This window comes from Bactrocera neohumeralis, chromosome 4 (genome assembly GCF_024586455.1).
Source record: "Bactrocera neohumeralis isolate Rockhampton chromosome 4, APGP_CSIRO_Bneo_wtdbg2-racon-allhic-juicebox.fasta_v2, whole genome shotgun sequence".
NCBI classification, from domain to species: domain Eukaryota; kingdom Metazoa; phylum Arthropoda; class Insecta; order Diptera; family Tephritidae; genus Bactrocera; species Bactrocera neohumeralis.
The window spans coordinates 11,291,573-11,317,301 of NC_065921.1; the positions used below are offsets into that span (position 1 = coordinate 11,291,573).

General features: G+C 35.3%; 1 protein-coding gene across 1 annotated transcript in view; it reads left to right on the forward strand.

The window, feature by feature from the left end:
* The first annotated feature begins 9,482 nt into the window (after positions 1 to 9,482).
* Positions 9,483 to 25,729, forward strand: part of LOC126756510 (uncharacterized) — a 43,087-nt gene continuing 26,840 nt past the window's right edge. The window contains 2 exon segments of the mRNA XM_050469612.1: positions 9,483 to 9,693; positions 18,033 to 19,414. Of these exon segments, the coding sequence (XP_050325569.1) occupies positions 19,022 to 19,414 (393 nt within the window). The 5' untranslated portion in view covers positions 9,483 to 9,693; positions 18,033 to 19,021.

Below are 25,729 nucleotides of genomic sequence, written 5' to 3' on the forward strand. Positions count from 1 at the left end.
AAATTTTTTTGCACAATGACCTACCGTCGAACAAAATCAAACTTGACAATGGCAGAGTTTACAAAAAAAGTTGAGTGGCCTCCAAAATTTTGGTCGTTTTCGGTTTGCAAAAATCGGTTTTTGATTATATCAAAAATCTAGTGGGCCCTTGTATGGAGAACATAACGAAGAATATGCCGGAAAAATATGGTTTTTAGGGAAGCTGTTACTTAAATACCATTAAATTAAAATTTTAGTATGTTATTTTTAAATGTATACCATATCAAATTTGAAAAATGTCTTTTTTTAATTTAAAATATTGAATAATTCTCCACGAACAGTAGGGTGGGTTATAAAAGACTATTTTGTAGAGCAATAAGTTTCCTAAAAATTCATGACTTTTCCGCTCTATAATGATTCAGTGAGTTATAAAAGTAATAAGATAGAATTAAATTTGCCTTAAAATAACCAAATTTTAACCGTTGAGAATGAGGTGCGAGACCTTTTTGTAGATAATTCAATTTCTTACGAAATCTACGAATCGAGATATTTTTCAAGTAGTTACAAATAAGAGCTTTCTTAGAGCTGTCTAAGAACCTTTTTTTTCAGAGTGGCAAGCGAAAAAATAATCGTTTTTTCACCCACCCATATCTATAGTACAGACATTTAAAGTAAATTATGAATAATACGCAAACTATTTAATTATTCTTCAATATAATTTTTTTTTTGCCTTCAACTTAATTTTTCCAATCCTCGAAACCCTTTTCATAAGCAATTTCGAGAATGGCCTTCAGCGAATTTTGTTTTATCTCTTCGATCGACTGAAAACGGATTCCACGGAGGCGCATATTCAGTTTGGGGAAAAATACACGGAGCCAAATCTGGTGAATACAGTAGTTGATCGATGGTATTTATTTATGTTTTTCCACAACTCCGGCCGTTTCCGATGAGTGTTTTCACGCAAACGTCTCAATACGGCCAAATAGAATTTCTCATTGACTGTCCGCTTCTCCGGAACAACTTCGTCACCTTAATTTTTTAGCGGCTTTTGCATATCGAACTCATAAATCTAGGTCTCATCGGCAGTTATAATGCTCTCCATGCATGTGGAATCGGAATCAGCACGATTAAGCATGTCCTGTTAACGGTACTCTTTCTGAAGAAAATTCAGCTTTAATGGAACGAGTCGAGCAAGAGCGCATTTTATACCCAAAATTTCAACCAAAATCATTCAAACGGACCAGCGAGAGATGTCGAGCTCTCTTGCCTGACGATTTTTAATCACCATAACCTTCACTTTTTTAATATTTTCATCAGTTGAAGTGGCCAAGGGTTGTCCAAAACGAGGCATGTCTTCAACGATATCTCGACCGTCTTTGAAGGCTTTTTAACACTCGCAGGCTTGTTTATGTTTTTGGATCCTGGTAAGCCTTTTCCATCATTCGCAACGCTTCCGCGTACGGTATTTGGTTAGAAATACAAAATTTGTGACAAATTCTTTGTTCGATATTTTTATCCATCGGAAAAATCGCAATACACTACTGAGGTGTACCGACTTAAGCAGCTGCTGTAAACAAACTGGTTGACAGATCGCGCTCAAATTTCGCGTAGTAATTAAGGACAGTCCTACCAACTTAGCAAACGGAGCTTTTTATTCACAACTTTTTTTATACACGTGTATCCTTACTTTAAAAGCCTCTTCTCTCACTTATTGGATTAAAATAATAATTTTCGCCAACTAAAGTGACTTTAAAGTTTTCTCGGACCCTAAACGAAATATATTGAATTCAATAAGCATATAAGCCAAACCTTAGGTTCATTTAATTAAAAAGCGAGCGATCACTACATACAAATATATTACGCATATATATGTATATCTTTTGATTGTGCGACTGTATAATGTTCAACTATGTCGAGCTTAGTCTTGCTACTTTTATTTCAAAGCGATGAATTTTCCCATGGAGTTCAAATTCAGAATAATTTCGACGTATGTATGTATGATAAAAAATAAATTTTAATATTAATCCAGCTACAACTTAACACCTATTTAGTTTCAGTGTCTAATTATTTCGCTCCACCCACTAAAGAGGTGTGTTCTGTTAACAAAAACAAAATGTGTCAAAACTGGTAAACGCTTTAATATGTTAATTATAGATATTAAAACTCGAAACAAAGCGCCATTCTAAACGAAAACAAGCTAATAAACGAAATAAAAAGAAAATTAAACGCAAAAAGAATTCCAATTGAGTGGCTAGCATGTGAAATGAAGGGCGAACGAGGTTTCCAGCTGAAGAGCATGAGAGTTATGGTCAAGTGCTTTGAGGAAAATACTAGCAGAATGGCTTCGCAAATTACATACATATGTAAAGGCATGAATATAATTCTTTGGTTTTGCTGAAAAACCTTAGATCCCATTCAGTCGGTGGCTGCAGCAAAAACCAAGAATCAAGAACAGATTGATGCCACCAGCAGAGATGCCTTTATGCACATATGTTTGTTTGTATGTGTGTGTACTGTAAGTATTATATCTTTTCTGCCAAATCTTGGTGTTGATCAAGTAAACGTCTTACAAACACTCCTACAACCATAACGGCAATCGCTGCTAACGCAATTGTTCTAAATGCTGCTCAGTGATGCAGGTCCAACGAGTGCGCGAGCGGCGTCTCAGCGACTTGTGAGTTTGAAGGTTGAACGAATATGAAAAACAAACAGTGAAAATAATTCAAGAAGCTTAAGGATTTCCTGCGTTGTTCGTGTAGAATTGCAGATGCTTCCTAAGCGCTCACATATACATGCATACATATGTATGTATATCAAATATGCAAGAAACATTTTTTCACAAAAAAAAAACAATATTAGTTATCGCCACAGAATCTAGAATCACTTGACCATTTCGGCTGTTAGAAGATTGATATGTGCACACACACACACATATATATAGTACATACAAGTGCACGTAACGGTCTAACGATTAGATTGATCTGCCAGTGATGCGGTCGCCAGCGTGGAAGCGAGTTCAAGTAAACAAAAAAAGTTTATAGCTTAAAAACGCTGAGCGGAAAACATAAATCTCGGCGAATAAGTACAACTGAGTTGTTATTTCTCTATCAGCGGCATATCTGGTGTTAGAATTCTCTATTTAACTTAACTTTTCTGTTTTTATTCACTCTTTCCATCATATATGTACATATGTATGTACATTGTCTGAAATTGCCATTCTAAGTTGTCAAGTGGCATGCTTGTGGTTGTATAACAACAACGGTAACTTATTAATTGCCATACTTCAGTGCACAGCATAACACTTAAGTACTGTTTTCATTTCTTGTGTATAAACATGTGTATATAACACTCATAAATTTGAAATACAAGTATATAGACAGGCACCTCAGCATACACAATTATTAAAACAATTCCAGCAAAAGTTTCTTTTTTCTTTCACACTTGTTGCACAGATAAATGAATGACATGTTGCATTACATAAATAAGGCATGTCGGTTTGGTTGTATGCCAGTTTATATGTAAGTACGAAGAAATATTTCAATATGTGTAGATATGTATTTAAAGGTTAAAGATAGAGAGGATATACATATGTATGTATCTGGACCCCTTTAAAAATTTTCAAAATCAAATTTTCTAAATTATATATAAATAATATATTTATTTCCAATATACATTGAAAAAAACCTGGATAAACGATACTGGATAAACGATACTTCACAAAAATCGTGTTGCGATTTTTACAATGGATAAATATATTGAACAAAGAATTTGTCTCAAATGTTGTATTTCTAACGAAATTTTGTGTGCGGAATCGTTGCGTATATTGGAAAAAAGCTTACCGTGATTCAAAAACACAAACAAGCCTACGAGTGTTAAAAAGCTTTCATAGACGGTCAACAGATCGTTGAAGGCATGCTTCGTTCTGGACGACTTTCAATCTCATCCACCAATGAAAATATTAAAAAATGTGAAGGTTAAGGTACTTCAAAATCGTCAGGCAAATGTTAGAGAGATGGCAAGAGAGCCCGACATCTCTCGCAAGTCCATCCGTATGATTTTGGTAGATATTTTGTGGTCTCTTTGGACATGCTTGATCGAATTCCGATCCCACACTTATTGAAAGCATTATAACTCGCGATGAGACATACTTATGTATGTTTATGAGTTTGGCATGGAGTTTGGTCGATCGAAGAGATAAAATAAAATTCGCTGAAGGAGCTGAAGCTCATCCCAAAAAGGGCTTATGAAAAGTGTTTCGAAGATTATAAAAATTATTGGCATAAGTGGCGAACAAAATAAATATTGATGAATAATTAAATATGTTGCGTTTTATTTCCGATTTCCGGGTACTTTTTGGTCTTAATGCATAATGAAGTATGACTTTTTTCATCAACCTATTTTTTCGTATTAGCAGCTGTTTATTAGGGTATTTTTTTGCACTCTCTGAGAAAATTCTTCTTAATATTTTAATTTAAGTTTGGGACATAAGACGAATAATAAGTTTACACTGAATTTCCTAAAAGATTTTTTTTGTACAAAATAAAAACACAAAACTCAAAAACTTGAATATTTGAATTTTTTCGAATAAATTTTGAGGTTATGTGAAAGAGGTGTTCATACAAAACTTGTAGATCTATTCATTACGAACGGCAACTTATTAATTGCCATTAACCGAAAACATTTAAAGTGCCATAACTAAGTACTAAATTAAGATATAAAACTGTAATTTGGTACAGAGGGTCGCTGTGGCAAGGAACATCTGTGGGCAAAAAATTTTGAAAAAAATACTATAGCTACAATAACCAAATTCACCCAACATTAGTAACATTAGTCCTATAAGAACTCCTACCGACAGTGTGAAAATGGATGAAATCGGTATATAACTCCGCTCGCCATATAACGGTACTGTTAAAAACTACTAAAAGCGCGATAAATCAATAATTAAATACGCCAGAAACATTAAATTTTATTTCCGAGTTGATAAAATGAGATGAGAGAGATTTATGGGAGCCAGTGTGAAAATTGGACGGGATCCGAATGACCCATTTCGACAAAATTTAGTACGTTACATTCCTATGTCACAGTACCAAATCGGACTACAACCACGCCTACTTCCCTTATAGCGCAATTTTAAATTCCACTTTATTCTTTCGCTTTCCAGTACACAAATCAAGAAGCAATTAATATAACGAGATGCAACTTAGCACGAATAATGTCTAAGTCTATAGAGAGCGTGTTTTGTTCATAACAGTGTATCTTTTTGCATAAAATAGACAAATTTGAGCGAACACTTGGCCTAGCCCCTATTTAACTAATATCAGGATTTTCGAACATCCGGCTGACTTTACTTTATTTGATTGGTTTTACACCTTAAAGCATTTCCCTGGCTTTGATTTTTGCAAGTTGCAAGAGTATAAAATGTTCGGTTGCACCCAAACTTAGCCCTTCCTTACTTGTTATTATTATTGTATTCGTATTGGCATTATTGACCATTAAAGTATGCATATTTGAGGAATGTTATTTTTGAACTTCAACTTCACAGAACTAGAATAAATAACTGCGTTTCTTTGCATTGCTTTACTCTAGCGAGCGTTCTTTTGCCACTCGCTTAAAAATGAGGGCGTGTCTTTAATTCCCTTAACTTTGGCACATCTCGAGTTTGCCTCATTTAAATGTAAAGGGTATGTACTAATTTCTCGCAAGTGTATGTGTTTTGTGTTGTGTGACACTTGTATTCAATTTTCCAAGCAATTGCAATAGTTTCAGTTTGATTAATGGCGCACGTGTATATTATAATCATAAATGCTTATGAAATCATAGTGCAAAAATCATGAGGCCAATAAATATATATTATTATTGATGTGTAAATAAGGAAACAATTTTTTGAGATAGAAAAAATTAATACAGATCTTATTGGCTTTATGATTGAGTAAGTGAAATCAATTTCTGGTGAAGAAACGTTCAAAGTGTTGGATAAGGCCTTCAGTGATAATTGTTCGCCGCGAGAAACTGTTTTTGATTGGTACAAACTATTTTGTCGAGAACACGTTGACGACGAAACACGTCAGGGACGGCTATCAACATCACCCGATGATCAATAAGTCAATAAAATAAAGAAATTGGTGCTTGAGAATCAACGATTAACAGTCAGAGATCTTATTGACATCTTTGGAATAATTGGAAGAATCAGTGAAAAGCATTTTGAAAGATCATTTGGATCTACGAAAAGTGAAAACACAATCAGTTTCAAAATCACACAAGTTTTTCGAAAAACAGGAGGTCATGAAGCGTACTATTAATGGCGATGAGTCGTGGATCTATGAAGAAACCGGAAACAGACGATCAAACGGCGAAATATCGTTTCAAAAGTGAGCAAAAGCCAAAAAACCACGTCAAAGTAGGTCAAAAATAAGGTTATGTTGGCAAGGTTGGGAATCACTTTTGTGTGGGTAAGAGATAGATTTTGAAAAATAAATTAAAAATTTTAAAATTGTGAACCAAGTCTTACTATTTTTGCTCACAGTAATTGAGAAATCAAGTATTGACTCACTGAGAGAGTATTTTCGTAGAAAATACGCATTTCGAACTAAAAGAATGTAATAAGAAAGTTGATGACAAAAATTTTTCTTCCTTCGCCTAACCATATCTTTCTAAATGAATTCCTGAAGGATTATCAGAAGACCTTAAGAAATCCTTTTTGCCAATCGTGCAATGATGGGGATCTTTATCCTCTGACTAAATTTCCGATGCGAAATTCTTTCTTGAGCAATAACTTAGATATTTGGAGCTCAAACTATTGATGATGACGCGTTTCGCAGCCACGATCCACTGTTTGGTAGCCCACTACTGCAACCATTCATCGTTGCCAGTAGCTGCTCATTTTTCCCCAATCGATTTCACTGCTTTCATTTTCATCCAATTTAATTTCACTGGTGTTAAAAAGACTAGAACTTGCACTTTTCCATTCCTTTAATTTGCGTTGATTGTGAGTGATGGCCGGCAACATGTGCCTCACTTATTTAATTGGTTCTTTATGGTAATGGGTGTCGCTTTCGCTGCTCCGCTGCCTTCGCTTACAATCACCAAGATATCAAAGCATAAGTCAGGACGGCCTAATTGATGTTGCATTTAAAAAATGTGCAATGTTTATTTACATATATGTACATACATATGTTCATATTTTTATAGATGTGCATTGCAATCGGCGATGGTAAATGACTGTCGGCAATATACCGTGAACTTGCTCTTCTGCTTTAAGTAAACAATATTTATCTCTATGAAATGGATTTATTCAGCATTATTTTAACTTAAGCTATCTTCTTATGTGTTAACATACAAATGCACTTATATACAAGTAAATAAACATTTACTGCTTGTATATTAATAACAATATGCCATTAAGATAACAATTTCATTCAAGTTTCTTTGTAGTTCAAATGCACAAGAGCGCTATGGTTTTAGTTAGGAATTTCTCCATTTTTGTTTTTAATAAAATAAACCACTCACAAATTGCTTTGGAGTTTTTGTTGCACCTAAAGCACTTTCAACTAACCATTATACAAATTCTTTACTTCTAAATTGCTTCATGGTTGCTCCCAGGAACTGGTAAGTTTGTAGAGAGATAATTCTGACGAATCGGATAACTTCTTTTCCTCGTGCTTCGTTAGCATGAACTTCATTTGAAGTTAAACTCGATATTAATTTAACTTAGAACACTATCCAAATGCATGTGTTGTACGTTCGGATCAAATTTGACCCGGACTGGTCTATATAGTTATACCATTTGATCAAAATTGACCCGGAGAATTTTATTTGAAGTTAAATTTGGTATTAGTTTTACTTAGAACGCTATTCAAATGCGTGTGTTATACCTTCAGATCAAATTTGACCCGGACTGGTCCATAATGTTAGACCATCCGATAAAATTTTACTAGGAGTGGTTCATTTAAAACAGTTTTTCTGCGGTTTTCACCATGAAAAACAAAAAACTGGATAACGAGTTTTCTTGAAATTTTGTGTTTCTAATGGAATCGCGGCCTCAAATTCGTTGAAAATGTTGCAGCAGTTTTTTTTTGTTACGAACATGAATATTTGGGTGCTACAAAACATTCAGTGAAGGTCGGAAAGTAATTGAAAACTTGCTTCATACGACTCGTCCGTCCACCTCTGCTATAACGACGATAATATAGAAAAAGTTAGAGAAATAGTGCTTGGAAATAAAAGCAACAAAGATATACATACATAGCAAGATATAGGATTTGAACATCTCTTATGGATCGATCCTAAACATTTTGGTTAATGTTTTGTGGATGAAGCGTGTTAATGCTAGACTCGTACCAAAAGACCTGAATCTTTTGCAAAAACGACGTCGAGTAGGGATGCCTGACAACCTAGCTAAGGACCCTACGTTTATCAAACACATCACTTATATTGGTGCTAGCGCTCCAGCACTTAGCCGACGCCGAAAAACCCAAATTTCGCTGAATGCACTGAAGTCTATCCCAGCCTAGGCTTATAGCAAGTGTATGGAAAATTTGATTAAAAGTTTCTATTGACTAAAAAACCTGTTTGAAGGTGGTAATAAATTAAAATACGTGAAAATGTATTTTATTCCCCAGTCCGGGTCAAATTTGTTCAAATGGTATACACATAATTAATTTAATGGAATAAGACTTGAACTATAATAGAAAAGACAATGATTCGGAGACAGTTGGGTTAAACTTTATTTTATTCACCAGTGCGGGTCAAATATGATCAGATGGTATACTGATAATTAATTTAAAGAAATAAGATAAGATTTAAGAAAAAAAAAGATAATGGTTCGAAGACAGTTTGGTTAAACGTTTAACGGTGCTACGAAAGTTGAGTTTAACCAGAAGAAAATGAAATCGTAAAAACGAAGCTGATGAAGTCTGTAGGACGAAGTATTCTAATGAAATGCTTGGGTTAAAGTCTAAGCTCTTATTCCTGCTGCTTTTCCTTACATTAGCTTTATTGTCAAGAACCCATTTGTTAGATAAGAAGCTCCTACACATTAAACACATTAATTCTGTTCAATTGCTCATACGCAATTTTATTTTGCATTCCAACATGCCACAACCATCGTGTTCTTATTTAAAAATGCAGAAATGTCGTCACAAAGTGTAAGTGCAAGGAAGCCAGTCAGCCGACAAACAGCAAATTCGTCAGACCAACTGGCGATCTGCATTTCTGCTGCACTCGCACGCCGCCACAAGCACTGCTCACCAGTTGCCGACACCCACTCCCCACAGCGATTGTGCTTGTGCGGCTTAACGGTGAGCTGCACAATGCAAGCACACACATGAACACACAAGCACACGCTCGTGCCATGCCAGAATTCGCGCGAAGCACTCACCGATCGTGCCGTGGTCGTGTGCTAACGCTGCTTTTTTGCGGCGCTGTGCTGCCGGTCGCTTCGTGGCGCTGCGGATTTTTACAAATTTCCACCTGTGACTCTGCGCTTTTCACTCATTCGCCAAACAGCCACCGAAGTGGCATATCGCACACGCGGAAAAGCACTCGACGCGCGCGCTGAATGCCAAACGAATTGTGTTCCATGATAAATAAGTGCATACATAAATATTAAATAATTGTAACAGTGCGAATAAATAGAATGTGAATACTTGTATTTATTGTTAATTGAATTAAGGTGAATTTGAATTGCAGAACGCGTTGAGAGAGGTGTGTTCGCATGTAAGTGGCGCCCAGGATTGTGTGTCTGCGATGTGAAAAGTGGCGCGCCTGCGCAAACAAAAAGTGTTATTCAAATTGTGGGCTAGGAAAGAATTTTGAGTATTATTTTGAATATTGTTCGAATCTATAAGCGTATTTTGTTCAGCGTTGCGTTTATAATTTGCGTGCCTTTGCCAGACACACGTCGATGTTATATTACTTTTGGAACATACCAGCTTCTAGCTGGCGCGCAATGTTGCAGAGAAATGTTAGAATAAACCGTTACGCTTGAGCGACGAAACCCAATTTTTTCAGAGCTGTGTAAATAATTGGCGTATATTTCCAAAATGAATTTCCAGTTGTCAATAGAGAATGTTTTTCATTATAATAATTTACAAAAATTTTTGTGCGCTTTTGTGTATCAAAATCATTGCAAGTTGCGTGGCATGAAACTACAAAATAACATTATCTAAAATTACTTTAATTTTTTTTTTATATTTTCTTTAATTAAATTTTGTACTTTTTTTTATCACTTCAAGTTGTTTCAGTAGCGTCAAAGTAATTAAATATAAATTAGTTGCTCTTACTATCATATATTTGATTACCTGTAATTTTTCTGTTGGCGACAAGTTTTGAGAGCAGTTTTGACTTTTGAAAACTGAAATTATTTAACACTTAGCGGTTTGTTGAGGCAGTTTTAAAAATTTTTTGATTGTGTTAATTTTATGTTTGAATTTTCCAGCTGTTTTAGTTTTGTTCCCATAAGCAAATGAAATAAGTATATATGTAGTAATAAATATATCATATATAATGGTAATAAATTATATATAATTTAATTTGTTTATGTGAATAAAGTAAAAAATTAAGTTATTTATTTGTGGATAAAAAAAATTTATTTGAATAGAAAATATATTTTTTACGAACAAAATTTTTTTTATAATTTTTGATTAAAAAATCCATAATAATTGAGGTATTAAATTAAAATAAAATTTTGCCGCTCATTAAGTTTGCAGAATTCTTCAAGTAATACCCTTTCATTAATGGCACTTAAAATAAGTTTTAAATAACTATAAATCGTCACCTAAAATGAAAAACAAGCTTAAAATTTTCAGCTTCCGCTATCAGATACTCGTATAACCAATATATAACCATTTTATAACCAAAACTCAAATTTTGTTTCAATATGAGTGGTTTCTATTATTTTGTTTTTCCTTCGCCTGTAAATTTATGATAAGTGATGTTATGTTATTTTGTATTTTATGTGACGATATATACATTTATTAAATTTAATGTGCCAATAAAAGAATATTTAGATTAGGTTGGCTGTCTGGAATGTTATACATAGACCTATTGGTCCTTTTGTTATATTAACAGGAGTTGAAGTTTGCGTCTTGCAAAATGTCAAAGCTTTTTGTGAAGTTTAATATAGACTTTATATCTAGTTCTGATACTTAATTCCTAGATATTTTAGTCTATTTCTTGATAAGGCCGGACGTAAGCAGTGAGGATGTTCCAGCGTCTCTCTGATACCTTTGTACTTCCCAGCTCTTTTTAGATGTATCATCGTTAGTGGTGCCCATGCGGCTGTCATGTGCTGCCAGTAAGTTGTGATCTGTGACTAGGCCAACAACCGTTCCACATACTTTTCAAGACCGTATAAGTAGAGAGCTTGCGTGTTTTCCTCTCGCTCACTTGCACATGATCTTGACGATTCTGCGTGCCCGTGGGAATTCCATGTCATCTTGATCTGTCTGTCAGCCCTTTCGGTAATCCCGTTGTACCATATAGTTGGGCAGTCAAGCGAATGGCACTTTTGGCAATTTCATTAGCTACTATTTGGTTCCCCGGAACGCCCCAGTGGCCCTCAACCCAATGCGTATGCAGCCACATTTCAACAAGGAAAAACTTATTTATACTTTGGGCACAAAATTTATTCTTTTTTAAATCTCAATATTAGAAATGTGAGAGTTTTTCATTTTAAAATATATAGGTATTTTGGAAAAGTAGCATTTTTCTTCTAACTGGCTAAATGCATCTCATTCAGATACCAGTATTTATGGTAGAATCGAAAAATATTGCCGATATATTACTTTCTTCAGCAAATAAAACATTTTATTTGTTGTTTTTTTTTTGCAAATTTATGTCTTAAGATTATTTTTTTAAATTATGTACCACTTTTGTTGAGTATTTCCCTTTTCAATAGCTTTGCTGCTCTAGGAAATACACTTTCTTCAAATATTCAGACCAAAAACGCTTTTCAAGTTTGTGAAATATTTTTGTAGGTAGGTGTAACCTATTGGTTTTAATTATAATTTTTATTAAAATCATGAAAATGGCTTATGATCAGAGCTTAACAGTTGTTCAACAGTGTGCTCTTAGGGTCATGAATTCACAGCACCTTCATAAAATCGACTGTAGCTATCTTTCTATTTGTTGCAGAGAAAATATGTATATAAATCCGAATTATAATATTAATAATCTTAGATTAAGGCAAGAAAATATTAATTTATACTGTATAGAAGTAAATTTTAAATAAGAAAAAATAAAGTACGACAGAAATCAAGATCTTTTCGGAGAAAGAAAATTTCGACAAGTTTGAGAAAACCTGTATCAAAGTAAAAATTTATTTATAGCTGATTAGACTGAGCTGTGGCGTCCGGCTAACTTATGAACAGAGTGAGATTTAGGTAAAATATCGTAACTGCTGAATGTAAGAGAAACATCACAACAAAAATCTATGGGGGCCAAATCTGGAGAATATCGTGGATGTGGAAGCAAATCGAAGCCCAATTCAAGGATTTTCCCATGGTTTTCACTAACTTGTCATACGATGCATTGTCTTGGTGAAACGCCATTTTCTTTTTCTTCAAATGCAGCCGGTTTTAGACGACTTCGTCCTTCCAACGTTTCAATAAAATAGTCGCTGTAGTTGATCCTTCCTTTTTAAATGCCAATAATAATTTTACCATACGCATCCCAAAATACAGACGTCATAAACTTGCCAGCCGGCTATTGCGTCTTTCGTGCGCAGTCCATTTTTATGACTGTCGATATGACTTCGAGCGCAATGATGGAGAATTGTTTTCCGATGTTTTTGGGCTGTAATTTTTTTTTTTTTTAAATTTAAAACTTTGGTTCTGCTTGTGAATTATTTTTATTTGGTCTTTTAAATTTTTTTACATCAAGTCGAGAATATGATATCATGTAAATGGCCGCCGCCACAGTTGATAGTCATTTGAGCCCTTTTTATGGCATTTTCCATCACTTTGGCCAGAACTTCCGGTGATAGGTTCTCACATTCTGGACGGATATTGTCTTTAAGAGCTGCAAGAATCTGAAGTTTGTGGACATAAACCCGCGACTTCAAAAAACCCCACAAAAAGAAGTCTGGAGCGGTCAAATCAGGCGATCTTGCTGGCCAGTGCAAATCGCCAAAACGGGAGATTAGGCGCCCGGGAAATACATTTTTCAGCATATCGGTTGTGACCCTGCAGTGTGTACCGTTGCATCGTCCTGTTGGAACCAATCCAATTCATCAAGTTGCGCAAAAATGAACCGTTGATCATTGCTCTGTAGCGCTCACCACTTACAGTAACTGTTTGGCCCGTGACGTCTTCGAAGAAAAAAAGTGCGATGACTCCTCCAGCAAAAACAGCACACCATACAGTGACTTTGAGCGGGTGTAATGGCTCTTCGTGGGTTACACGCGGATTTGCAGTGCTCCAGAAGCGTAAATTTTGCTTATTTACCTACCCGCTAAGATGGAAATGGGCCTCATCACTCATGATTATTTTTGATGAAAAATCATCTTCCTATTGGTGGTGATTAAGGTTGGCTTGAGCGTATGTTAGACACGATTGGAATTTGTACAGAAACATCTTCAATTCTTGTACCAAAATTCGCAGTAAGCACCGTCGACTGATACCTATTTGCGTGGCACGTCGTCTGGCCGATGTCGACGGCGCTTCCATGACATCCTTGGCGACAATATTCTCTGCAGAACGGCTACTCCGGGGTCTGCCACGCCTGGCAGCATCTCGTGTTATGCCAGTCTCTTCGAGGCGAGCGGCTAAACGTCGCAGTGTTTCACCAGTAGGTGTCGGACGGCCAGGAAATCTGCGACGAAATTCACGTGGTGCCAAAGTCACCGACCGATTATTGTCACCAATAAGCCACCTTCTGGAGCAGTGCATCGTACCATTGTTTATTTATGTGTATTTCGCATGTGTTTACTACACTAATGTCAAAACAGAACTGACATTAGAGGTCAATTGCAAAATTTATAGCATCTTCTGATAGAAGAATTACTTTTGCGCCACCCTGTACATATGTATATCGATGCAATAACTCGGGTTTATTACGCTTGAACACCTCCAAACACTGCTCCGAATTAACAACTCGCCGTTGTTTTTAGTCAAAAGTGAGCTAATTTGTGGTAACAACACCTTTTGCGCGTTCGTCAACAAAGCAAGTTTTGTTATCTTACGTGATTACAGATTCCTGCTACATATCTAGATTTTAGAAAAAGCACAGCTGCTGTTAACGTTGTTTCAGAAAGTGTTTTGAAGAACTTTAAAGTACTGTTCTAAGGCCGGATTGGTTGATCAGGTATTGCTAATAATCAGGAATGTCGCATCATAAATTGTTTGGAAAGTTTGCGAATTTTATTATGTATTATTTATAGTTAACATAACCTCTAAAATTTTGAACCTTGAAAACACTCTTGTGCATGTAACACAATTAAACCTCCTTACCACAGGAATATTTCAAAATACTTCTGAATATTAACATATTAGCCTGGAAACTTGAAGAAAACCTCTTACAAAAGAATTAGTGATATAATATGAGGCACTGAAACAGAAGTATTTACATGTGAAAGGTATGTAGAAATGAAAAACGAGCCAAGCAAGACATGACTTAAAGAAAAGCCACAAAGAAAATTGAATACACTGGCTTTCAGCAAAACTTTAACGCAAATACCGCGCAGTAAACACCGCTAAAACATGTGCAATAACAACAAACAAACAGTTAAATAGACATGTACACATAAACACAAACACACACACATATGGAACATAAATGTAATAAGAAAGTAACAGTACAACAACAGCAAGAGCAGCAACAACAAGCAATCAAAACGATTAATTAGTGCATAAAACGCGCATAAATAATTTACATTGCCGTTAAATGAGAAAACCAAAAGACACGAAACCAACAACAGCAACACACACACACATATGTACACAATTACAAACATACTTACAAGTGAGGCAATCATATTTACAATGCTCATATAGTCAATGGGCAGGCGAAATAAACAAAGAATACTAAATGTTAAATTGTGTGTGTGTGTTCGTGTGCTAACCGTTGCATTTTGTGCACTAGCTGTAAATTTCTCTGAGTGCATTCACACACATATACGCATATGTATGAATATATGATTAGCTGCAGTTGCACTGTTGCAATTCGCTTTCAATCTAATTAAAATCTAATATAAGCATAAATATGTGCAAATTATTTTTCATTAACGGCGATCGTTTTCACAGAAATTAAGATGCTTGTTTAGCTGCAATTAAAAGAAAAGCATAATATAGTATAAATGTTGAAATTTATACTGACGCGCTATTTGATTTCTTCAGTTTGGCAATATGTGGCTAAATTCGCTTTGTTGCTATTGTTGTACTAGTAAAAATGCTTAAAATTCGTAAATTGCACATTTTTCTCGGAATTACAACTCCAATAATGCAAAAAGGTGGCTTAAGAAATTTTTATAGCGCTTATAACTACTGTAAACATATTTGCATTAGAGTGGGTCGGAAGCCAAGTAAGAGAAATATTGTATGAATAATTGATATGCTTATGGTTTTTATTACAAACTTGGCTTTCAAATATTCTGGTACCAAGTCGATGAGAATTTCAATTATTTAAGTTGATATTTACGATTTCGAGAAAGAAGCCGCAACTGTTTCTGTGGATTCTGATGCAATGGAATCGAGAATTGCTAAGACAAGACTTATTTACATTTTGGATAATTTTTGTTCCTTTTAGAACCTCACACACACACAAAGTAAAAAAAAATGTTTCAAAGTTCTGAAGTTGAAAACTATTGCCAAGAAGTCGACTCCCTCGCACCGGAAGAACCAGACCAACCATTCTGCTATAGTTTTTTTTGGAAAATTTTCGTCCAATCATTACTTTTTGTATAGTTGTTGCCGGGTCTTTCTCTGTTAATCTAGAAGTTGAAGCGCAATATTTCGTAGTTTCCAGTTTTTATAGCTTTGGTGCTCTAAGAAAGATACTTCTTTCAAATGTTTATACCAAAAAAGTTTCTAAAATTTTCGAAATATATTTTGTAAGCAGTTTTTCTGTCCATTTGATGATATTGGACTATTAAGTTGTTTTTATTAAGAAGAGTGAAATGGTTCCAGCGTGGCTTCACCAGATCTCAACAGTTGTTCGACACTTTTTGCATAAAAATTAAAATATTAACCGAATTTAGAAAGTCCTGTTAATGCTAATATAAAGTTGCCGTAGTTACTGTTAGTTTTTAGTTTCTCGAAATCTAAGGGATTACATGGGCTTTCTCAAATAAAAAACGGAATTTTTTCAACATACAAGGAGCGTTCCAAAGCAAACAGGAAAAAACAGAACAAATGGTTTTTTCAGCAAAATCAATTTATTTTCTTCAAAATAGTCTTCTTCTGCTTCAATACAGCTTTTTGCACGGTCCAAAAGCATGTCGAACGAGTGTTTCAGCTCGTTGGCCGGTATGGCCGCCAGTATGCCGGTGCAAGCCTTTTGAATGGCCTCTACGTCTGCATAACACTTTCCTTTCATGGGCAAATGCATTTTACCGAAAAGGAAGAAGTCGCACAGTGCCATATCAGGTGAATACGGCGAGTGGTTAATGGTTAAAATGTAATTTTTGGTCAAATTTGACCTCTTTAATGATGTCCTTCGAATGTTGAATTCTGAGCAATTTTTGGTCGTCAGTCAATTTGTCTGGAACAAACCGTGTACACACCTTTCGTAAGCCCAAATGTTCGGTCAAAATGCGATAAATCGATGTTTCGGAGATGTTCAATTCCATTTCCATGAATTTCAATGATGATTTCAGCTGATTTTTGATGAATTCACGCACAGTTTCGATGGAATTTCTGGTGATCACGGATTTTGATTGGCCCACATGTTGATCGTCATTTATGTCCTCACGACCACTTTGAAAACGTTGAAACCACTCGTGCACTCTGCTACGGGATAGGCAATCATCGCCATAAACTTGTTTCATCAATTGAAACGTTTCGGTAAAAGTTTTACCAATTTTCAAACAAAATTTAGTGCTGGTTCTTTGTTCGAAGCTCATTTTGGCACCGATAACACAAATATACTGACGCTTAAAATGCATTAACTTCGCTTCCAATCAATGAAATGTCGTGAAATTCTCAGTGGACAATCGATTAAGACAGCAGATTCTAACGCACTAGCCGATATATAGATGGCGCTAGATTCAAAAAGTCCTGTTTACTTTGGAACGCACCTTGTATATATAAAAAATTGTAAATTAAATTCTTTACTTTTGCAAACGTACACTATTAACAAAGAAATTTTGAAATTTTTGGAAAAAAATACTTTAAATTTAATTTTGGTAGACATTTTAACAAAAAAAAAATGAAATTTCAGTCAAAATTTCTCGAATTTTTTTTCAAATAGTTGTAATAAAAAAACTCTGCGTCCAATCCTAATTGTATCCAAAGACCAGTGTAAAATTGCATGAAGAAAGGCTCAGTAGTTCTCGAGAAATCTTGTCAACCGACTTTGAAAACACAGTTTCGAGAAAAACGTGTTTAGCCTAGCTAGCCACGAGCGCACAAGCCCTTAAGGCTGTATCTCCAAAACTATTACCCGAATCAACTTGAGAGTTTAGGACAATATTCTAGAGGTGTTGTAGAATTTAATAAGATAATAAAAAAAATCGATTTTTTTTAAACCCGTAAGTCCATGTAACTCCTTAAAATTGCCGAAGTCTTGATAGTTTTGTAATAATATGCTACACTAATTTTTTAAAGCTTTTCATCAATTTTGTGGAATTTGTCTCGAAATAATTCGGAAAAAAGGTTACTTATGTTTTATATTGTTTCAAAAACCTGTTCGGAATATATTATATAAGAAAATTTGTATTTTCAAGATCGACATCACTAAGAGGTTAATTGTAGTGTCCGATCTATTAATCGGCATCGGTATCGGCCAGAAATTTGGAATGTACTAAACACTATTTTCCCCTAAAGCTGAAAAAAAAATTAGTCAAAATTTCTAATATTTCTACGATTCGACCCAACTTAATACTCAAACGCATATTGCAGTTGAAGAAGACACAGTAGGAGCTGCGATTTTAAGCAAACGGCACAAAAATTTATGCAACAGTTATTAACTTGTCCGCAATCATAGTAATAAAACTAATAAGAAAAAGCTAAATAAGTGAAAAATACCAAAAACAAAAATATAAAAGCAAAAAAAAAACACCAAAAACAACAGCAGCGGCAATAAAACGCATAGGCAATCTTTAATTATGTGCAAAAAAGCGGGCAATTTTAGTGAGTATAACAACAACAACAACAACGAAAACGGTAAAGAAAACGCAAATTAACATCATCGGCGAGTATAAAAGCAACAATTAAACAACACGCTCAACATTGTTTTGAGGCAATTTAAATCAAAGCAAAAATCAGCCCACATTTTACCCAGCAAAAAACCGAATAAGTAAACAAAAATTACAACAGCAACAAAAGCACAAATCGCGACGCGGCAAAAAACTTGCGGCTGACTGCTGGAAAATCGCATAAGCAGCAACAGCAACACAAATAGCAATAACAACAAAAGTAACGCCCGCGCAGCTGTTGTGTGCGCACGCCCAACTAGCAGCACGCCTGTCAGCCCTACGACAAGCAGCCGACCAACAACAATTAGTTTGGCTTAGCCACACAGCGGGAGCCGCGCGTTCGCTTGCAGAAGTGTTGGCCCACCAACTTGGCTTGAACACCGTGCTCCAGCGGCTAACAGCTGCAATGCTTACGGATTAGCTGTGGCAACAGCTGTTGTTGTTGTTGCTGCTGCTGGTTGAGCTGCCCCCATTTATGCCCAGCTCACCACCGAAACACCACGTCACGCTGAGCGCACGCGTTCCTCCTGCCCCCCGTTCGCCGCGCTGCATATGGCTGTGATTGCTTCGCTTTCGTTTTTCCGCGCTTCGCTTTTTCCATTTTCAACGATTTTTATAACTGTTTAAGTTTTTTTGTTTTGTGATATTTGTTGTTGCGGAAGACTCTTTTGCCAACTCCAACGCCAACGCTTGATGATGTGCTCACCTAGTGGCTTCGTTTTCATTTTAATTGCTACTTTAATTTGGAATTGCTTGCATTTTGAATGTGCGCTACACGACAACAACAACGATATCAATGCGAGTAGCAATAGTGGTAGCAACAACAGCAGCAACGCCAACAAAACTGTGGTGAGCAATCGCAGTTGGTTCAGCACAATCACAACGAGCCACAGTCATGTGGCCCCCGCCATCGGTCCCAATGAAAGCGTGGCAGATAACAGGAGAAGTAGCAGCAGCAGCAGCACCCACAATGCCAGCAACACCAACAGCAGCACGATTGCGAATGGTAACGCTCGCGCTGTTGGCGGTCGCCGTCTGCGCATCGATATCACGCGGAAGCACAGCGTTCATCTGAATGGTGTCGAGGTAAGTTCTCAGTCCGTTGCCTGATTTACATCCAAATACCCTTGTGGGTCAGCAGTTTTTTGACTTTGAAATGCATGTAAGCAATAATAGAAGCAAGCAAGACTAAACAAAGCTTGCAATGTTGAGGTCAGAATAAAGAAGAACATGTGGTGTGGTTTCTTTTTGGCAATCGTACGATAGTCAAGCTGAAATCAGGTCATTATCAAGCTAGTTAAAGTTCTAAAGCGCGTATTTAAGCAACAAATTTATTATTAAACGTATTGTAGTAAAATATTATATTTTTTCAATAATTGAAAAAAATTATTAAAAAATGGTTCTCGTTCATTTTAGGTCTCACATTGCATAGAAAATAATTTTTTCTTGATTTCTCCTCACTGGAGCATAGGGCATTAACACGTTTTCGTCATCTCACAACATTGAGGGCTGTCTTTTCGTCGTCCCTGGCTTCGATTAATTCACACTGTATTGTGTTCGTATTATTATCTATCGGTCTCAATTTCTGGTGGGTTGTTATTCCCATATTGGGTACTTCTAGTTTTGAGATAAAGTATATTAAAAAATATTATAGAATCCTATCGTGAAATCCAATAACACCCAATATATTGGGTAGTCGAAAAAGACTTTTCGTATTCATCATACCATATAGTGTTGAAAAGGTGAGATCCATTTAACCAATATAAACTTAAAACGTAAAAAGTTACAGCTGTTCAAAAATGAGTGAAAATAATGAAGAAATTCGCTATATTTTGAAATTTTCGTATAAAAAAGGGAAGAATGCCATACAAGCCATCAATGAAATTTGTAAAGTTTACGAAGACGATGCTGTATCAGCTCGTGTAGCACAACAATGGTTCGCTCGTTTCCATTCTGGAAATTTCGGTGCGAAAGATGCACTTCGCTCTGGTCGACCTATCGTTGAAAAAGTCGATGAAATTAAGGAAACGATTGACCAGGACTATCACATAAACAGCCATGACATCGCTAAGCAACTTAAAAATCTTCATCAAAAGTGTTTGAACCATTTAAAAAAGGCTGACTACAAAAAGAAGCTCGATGTTAGGGTACCACATGAATTGTCTGTGAAAAATTTAATATTAACATCTGCGATTCTTGACTGAAATTAAATAAAATCGAACCATTTCTGAAGCGAATGGTAACAGGAGACGAAAAGTGTATCAAATACGACAATAATGTGAGAAAAAGATCATGGTCCAAGCGTGGTAAAGCGCAACAAATGGTCGCAAAGCCAGGATTGACGCCCAAGTGTTTGGTGGGATTGGAAAGAAATCATCCACTATGAGCTGCTCCAGCTTAGTCGAAATATGATTCTACATTTTACTGTCAACAAGTGATGAGATTAAAGCGAGCAATCGAAAAAAACGGATAGAACTGATCACTAGAAAGGTCTTCGTCTTCCATCAGAAAAACGCTAGACCACACATATCTTTGATGACTCGGAAAAAATTGGGAGAGCCTGTCCTTGCATCATCGGACTATCATTTATTTCGGTCAATGCAGAACTCCCTTAATGGAGTATAGTTGACTTCAAGAGCAGCCTGTGCAAATTACTTGTCGTTGATGGAATAATGTCTCTAACGGAAAAATATCAAAAAGTGGTGAACCAAAATGGTACATATTTGGTTCATTGAAGTTCATTATAAATATAAAAAAATAAGTTGAATTTTGATTAGAAATACGAAAAGACAATAAATAAAAGAATCGTAAGATAGCTTGACAACATTCGATCTCCGATTTATCTTCGTCCATGGAGAAGTTAATCGATCCATACTTATACTTAGAAAATCAATTATATCTTTTAATTCTATGTTTTAAAAATTATATAGTTACCGCCGGGGCTGGCTCCCATAAATTCCAGCAGAGAGCCCAATTTTGACCACTGCAATTGGGGCCATATGTCAACAATTATGCGCCGAATATCCTCTACCAAGACGTCAATTGTCTCGAGCTTATCTGCGTAGACAAGCGACTGCACATAACCCCACAAAAAATCAGTCTAGCGTTGCTAAGTCGTACTATCTTGGAAGCTACAATAGAAGCCCACGAAGTGAGATAATACGCTCACCAAGAGATTCCTTTTATAAATTGATTGTTTCTTTGACTTTATGACATGTAGCGCCGTCTTGTTATTACCAAAGGTCGAACACATTAAAATCTTCTAATTCAGGTACGTTCCCCATTAACTGTAACATTATGGCCGGCTTCATTTTTGAAGAAATATGGACCAAACAGTGACTTTTTGAGGATGTAAGGCAGTCTTCACCATGGCTTGTGAACTATCATTATTGGAGATTTTATTTATTGATGTACCCATTCAACCAAAATAGAGCTTGATCACTAAACAAAATCACTAAACAAAATTTTCTTCTGAAAATCGGGATCGGTGGCCATCTGGTTTTGGGTCCATTCAGGGAACTTGCGAAGAGCTTGATGTCTGTCTGTCTATTCATTATGAAATTGCAAATAAAACTGGCTAAACCCTGAAAAAGCATTGTTTCACACACGCGTGTAATTAGAATCTAGTAAATTATTTAATTTTTTCATCGAGAGAGATTTTATTTCAAATAATCAGTGAAGATGAACTTTTCGGCCACATACTTTCTTTGTAGGATTCCTAAAACAAGAACTGCCTATACCAAGAACCTTCTAAAAAAATGCAAATCTATGAAGCAATCTCTAAATTACGAAATCAAGGAATTACATCTTTTAATGATTTGTCTGGAAGACTTACGGAATCGCTTTTTGCTTGATCAAAATCTTTTATTCCATTATGTATATAGCCTCTGTTATATCTTCTGCAACAGTTGCACAATTCTCTATTAGGCCTAGGAAGTGGAGAAAGTATTAGACAGTGTGTTTGTAAATTGAAATGCAGATTGTTTTGGCTACACTGCAGCCATTTAAGGCTTATAATTGCTTCAGCTCCTACACAAGCGGCAACTTTACTTTTGCTTTTGAGCTTCGCACAAATTTTCACGCTTTTTGACCAAACTGACGTAATTTATGTAAATATGGCCCAAAGAAATAAAAAAATGCATTAATTTATTTTTTTGTTTTTGTTTTTTTTTTTCATTTTATGGTTTCTGTAATGATTGTTAATATTTCATGAGTTAGGTAACTTCTTGCTGCGCTTCGAAGAAAAATGAAATGTGAAAAAATGCTTGCAATCATAAAAAGTTTTGAAGTCATATTCGGTGCAGATAAAAAATTGTGGGTGAAATTTGGTAAATGTTGCCTTTCTGCTGGTGTTATATAAAGTCAGCAGTGCAATTAATTAATTTTTTTAAGTAATTAATATTCAAGTGGGGTATGAGTCGGCCATTTCAAAGCATTAGACAACTCCGCTAGGCTCAGCGGCATTATTGAAGCGATATCATAACTAGTCCTGTTACAGAACTCCGAATATATTGGAATTTGAAAGACAAAAAGAGAGATATGTATGTGTAGGCTTAACACCTTTACAGCAGCGTACATAGAATAGGCAGAAGATCTGTCATCGTTAGCAAATGTAGCGTTAGTCTTCAGCTTTAACCAGACATCCCATTACATTCCTAGTGTATAGTCAAGTAGCAATTTCGATGATCTACTTGGTTCACAAGAAGTCTGGCGGCGGCAGAAATATTCGAAGAAAGGCTTTTGGATGAAATTTATGAAAATAGGCTACCGTAAAAAAATATCTATAAGTAATCTGGTTTTCTACCAAACAGATTCTAACTCAATTTATTCATAATTCATAGGATTTTTCTTCTATTCGTTCCTCTTTCTTCATTCTTAGGGCGTTGTTACCATTAAATAGCGCTGCCAACTGTTACAATAGAATATTCCAAAACATATTTGTGAATATATAGAACATTTTCTGAATTACATATCGCCATTTTTGTTTTTTCTTTTTGAGTTAAGAGTTGCTTTTGCAAACAGTGAACTCAAAGCGAATCTCTGAGGCGTTACAAAGTGTGCCACGCAGCTCAAGCAATTTAATGAAAAGCGTCTCTTAAAGACACTATGTGTTCTAGAAAACTTGGTTGAAAAATGGTTTACCCACAAACATATCTACAAATGCTGGTAAATATGAACCAAATACTTGGCAGCATTGCTGTAACAAAGGCCAAGAATTTACATTTTTCTGGAGTCGACGAAGGTTGAACATTGACTTGGCGTATTAGCCTATTTATACGCGCGATTGTTACGAGTACATGTCTGCATGTATGTATGAAGGTATAAATGTATGCATGTATGAATGTATGTATGTATGTATGTATGCCTTCAATCGTATGAAGTATAGTGGAAGTTGAGTTATAGCAATGTGCATGCAAATTTATCACATTTGAAAATTGTCTACAGATTTAACTTTTATGAATGTGGCTTTGTTATTCTACATATATGTAAACATTTTTAATATCTCGAATTGTGTTATATTTATCTTTGTAGAAAAAAATTTGAATATTTTACTGTAATTTTTTTATATTTCTAAAATCAAAAATATATAATATTAATTTTTTTCAAACCAAATCAAAATGTGTTTAACCCTTTGATCGATCTTCCATTAAGCCACTCATAGACTGGTTTTGGTTCTTTGCGATACCAGTTTCCTAGGCCCAAAGGAAGTAGTCATTCTTTAGGATGCCTGCGCTTGACGCGAATTTTAACAGACTCTGCGGCAAACAATGTGTTATATTCCGACTTCAGCGTCATCTATCGACTAGATCTCTGATTATTGTCTTTCTTGTGATTACTATTTACGAGCTTTTTCTTATATATTTTTGTATATAATTAGTATAAATATTGAATACATTTATAATATACAACCATTGTTTGCATAAAGTTGCCACAAATTAATCAAACTCATAGTGTTTAAATGTGTAGAGCTTTTCATTCAAATGTTAAACGATAATAAGTCAAGGCTGACAATTAAATCCTCTAATAAATGCTTCAACGAGAACTATTCAATTGGATGACTTGGCCATTTGTAAAATGTTACATATACAGGGTGTGCCTGTATACATAAAGACTCAATCACTTTGGCAATAACCAGTGCTAATCGGTTGAATTGGTTAGATATGTTTTGGAAACTCGAATTCAGTATATCGTCACTTAAAATGCAAAATAACGTAACATCACTTTTCATTAGTTTACAGTCGAAGGAAAAACGATATAATCGAAACCAATAATATTAAAACAAAATTTGAATTTTGGTTATAAAACGTTATATTGGGTAGTCGAAAAAGTCTTTTTGCATTTTGCCGTATGTTTCCAGTGCTTCCAATCACTTTTTGTCATGCAATGTAGTGTAAGGTGAGATTTTTTATATTTTTAAAATAAATTCGGGGAAGTTGAAAAAAAGTTACAGTTGTTTAAAAATGAGAGGGACAAATGCCACACAAGCTACCAATGAAATTTTATGTAGTAGTTCAGCACAACAATGATTCGCTCGCTTTCGTTCTGGAAATTTCGAAATTTCAATTTACACTGAAGAAAGTTTCACCCTGATGGAATAATGTCTCTAGAAATGGCAAAAAGTATTTGTTTATTTATTTATTAGTATAAATAAAAAAAAAAGTTGAAGTTTGATTAGAAATACGAAAATACTTTTTCGACTACCCAATATATTGGTTACTATAACTGACAACAATTTTCAATTTTTTTTTGATGATACATTATTTTGTATTTTAGGTGACGATATGTTAGTTCTAATCATGAATCGTTTATCTGGGAAAGTATTTGCCGAAATAAGGACGCTTTGCTTTGAAAATAGTCGTTTAGCTATGTTAACTCAAAATCAATTTTACATTGTCTGGTGATTACCAAATTTGGGGAACGGGAAGTCCGATGAGATTTCGATGATTTATGGCCTCAAAATATGTCATATGTCAAAACCAATTTCATTATGTCTGATGATTGCTAACTTTGGGAAATAGAAAGCCCGATCTTGAGGAGGATCAAATTATTCAGTTTCTGCTAAAAAATTTCTTGAACGTATGACCTCAATCCGTGGAGTTAATTGAAAAGTAAATGAATAGTTAGAAACCCTTAGACCATTAACGAGGTCAACATAAACAAAGGAGCCGACAGGATCGCTATTGCACTCGTGTAAGCGATGACAACTCTGCCGCCCTAACATATTATATGACAGGCGAACGCGAGAAAGCCAATGACAGCAATGTAAGTCGACAAGAGACCTCATAAAATTTAAGATTCTTTTATACAAACTGTATTTGTGTCTTGTATTGATTAAAGTAAATATGTTTTCTTTAGTTTAAATACTTAAATATGTGGTCTTTCACTTGAAATGCTCGACAA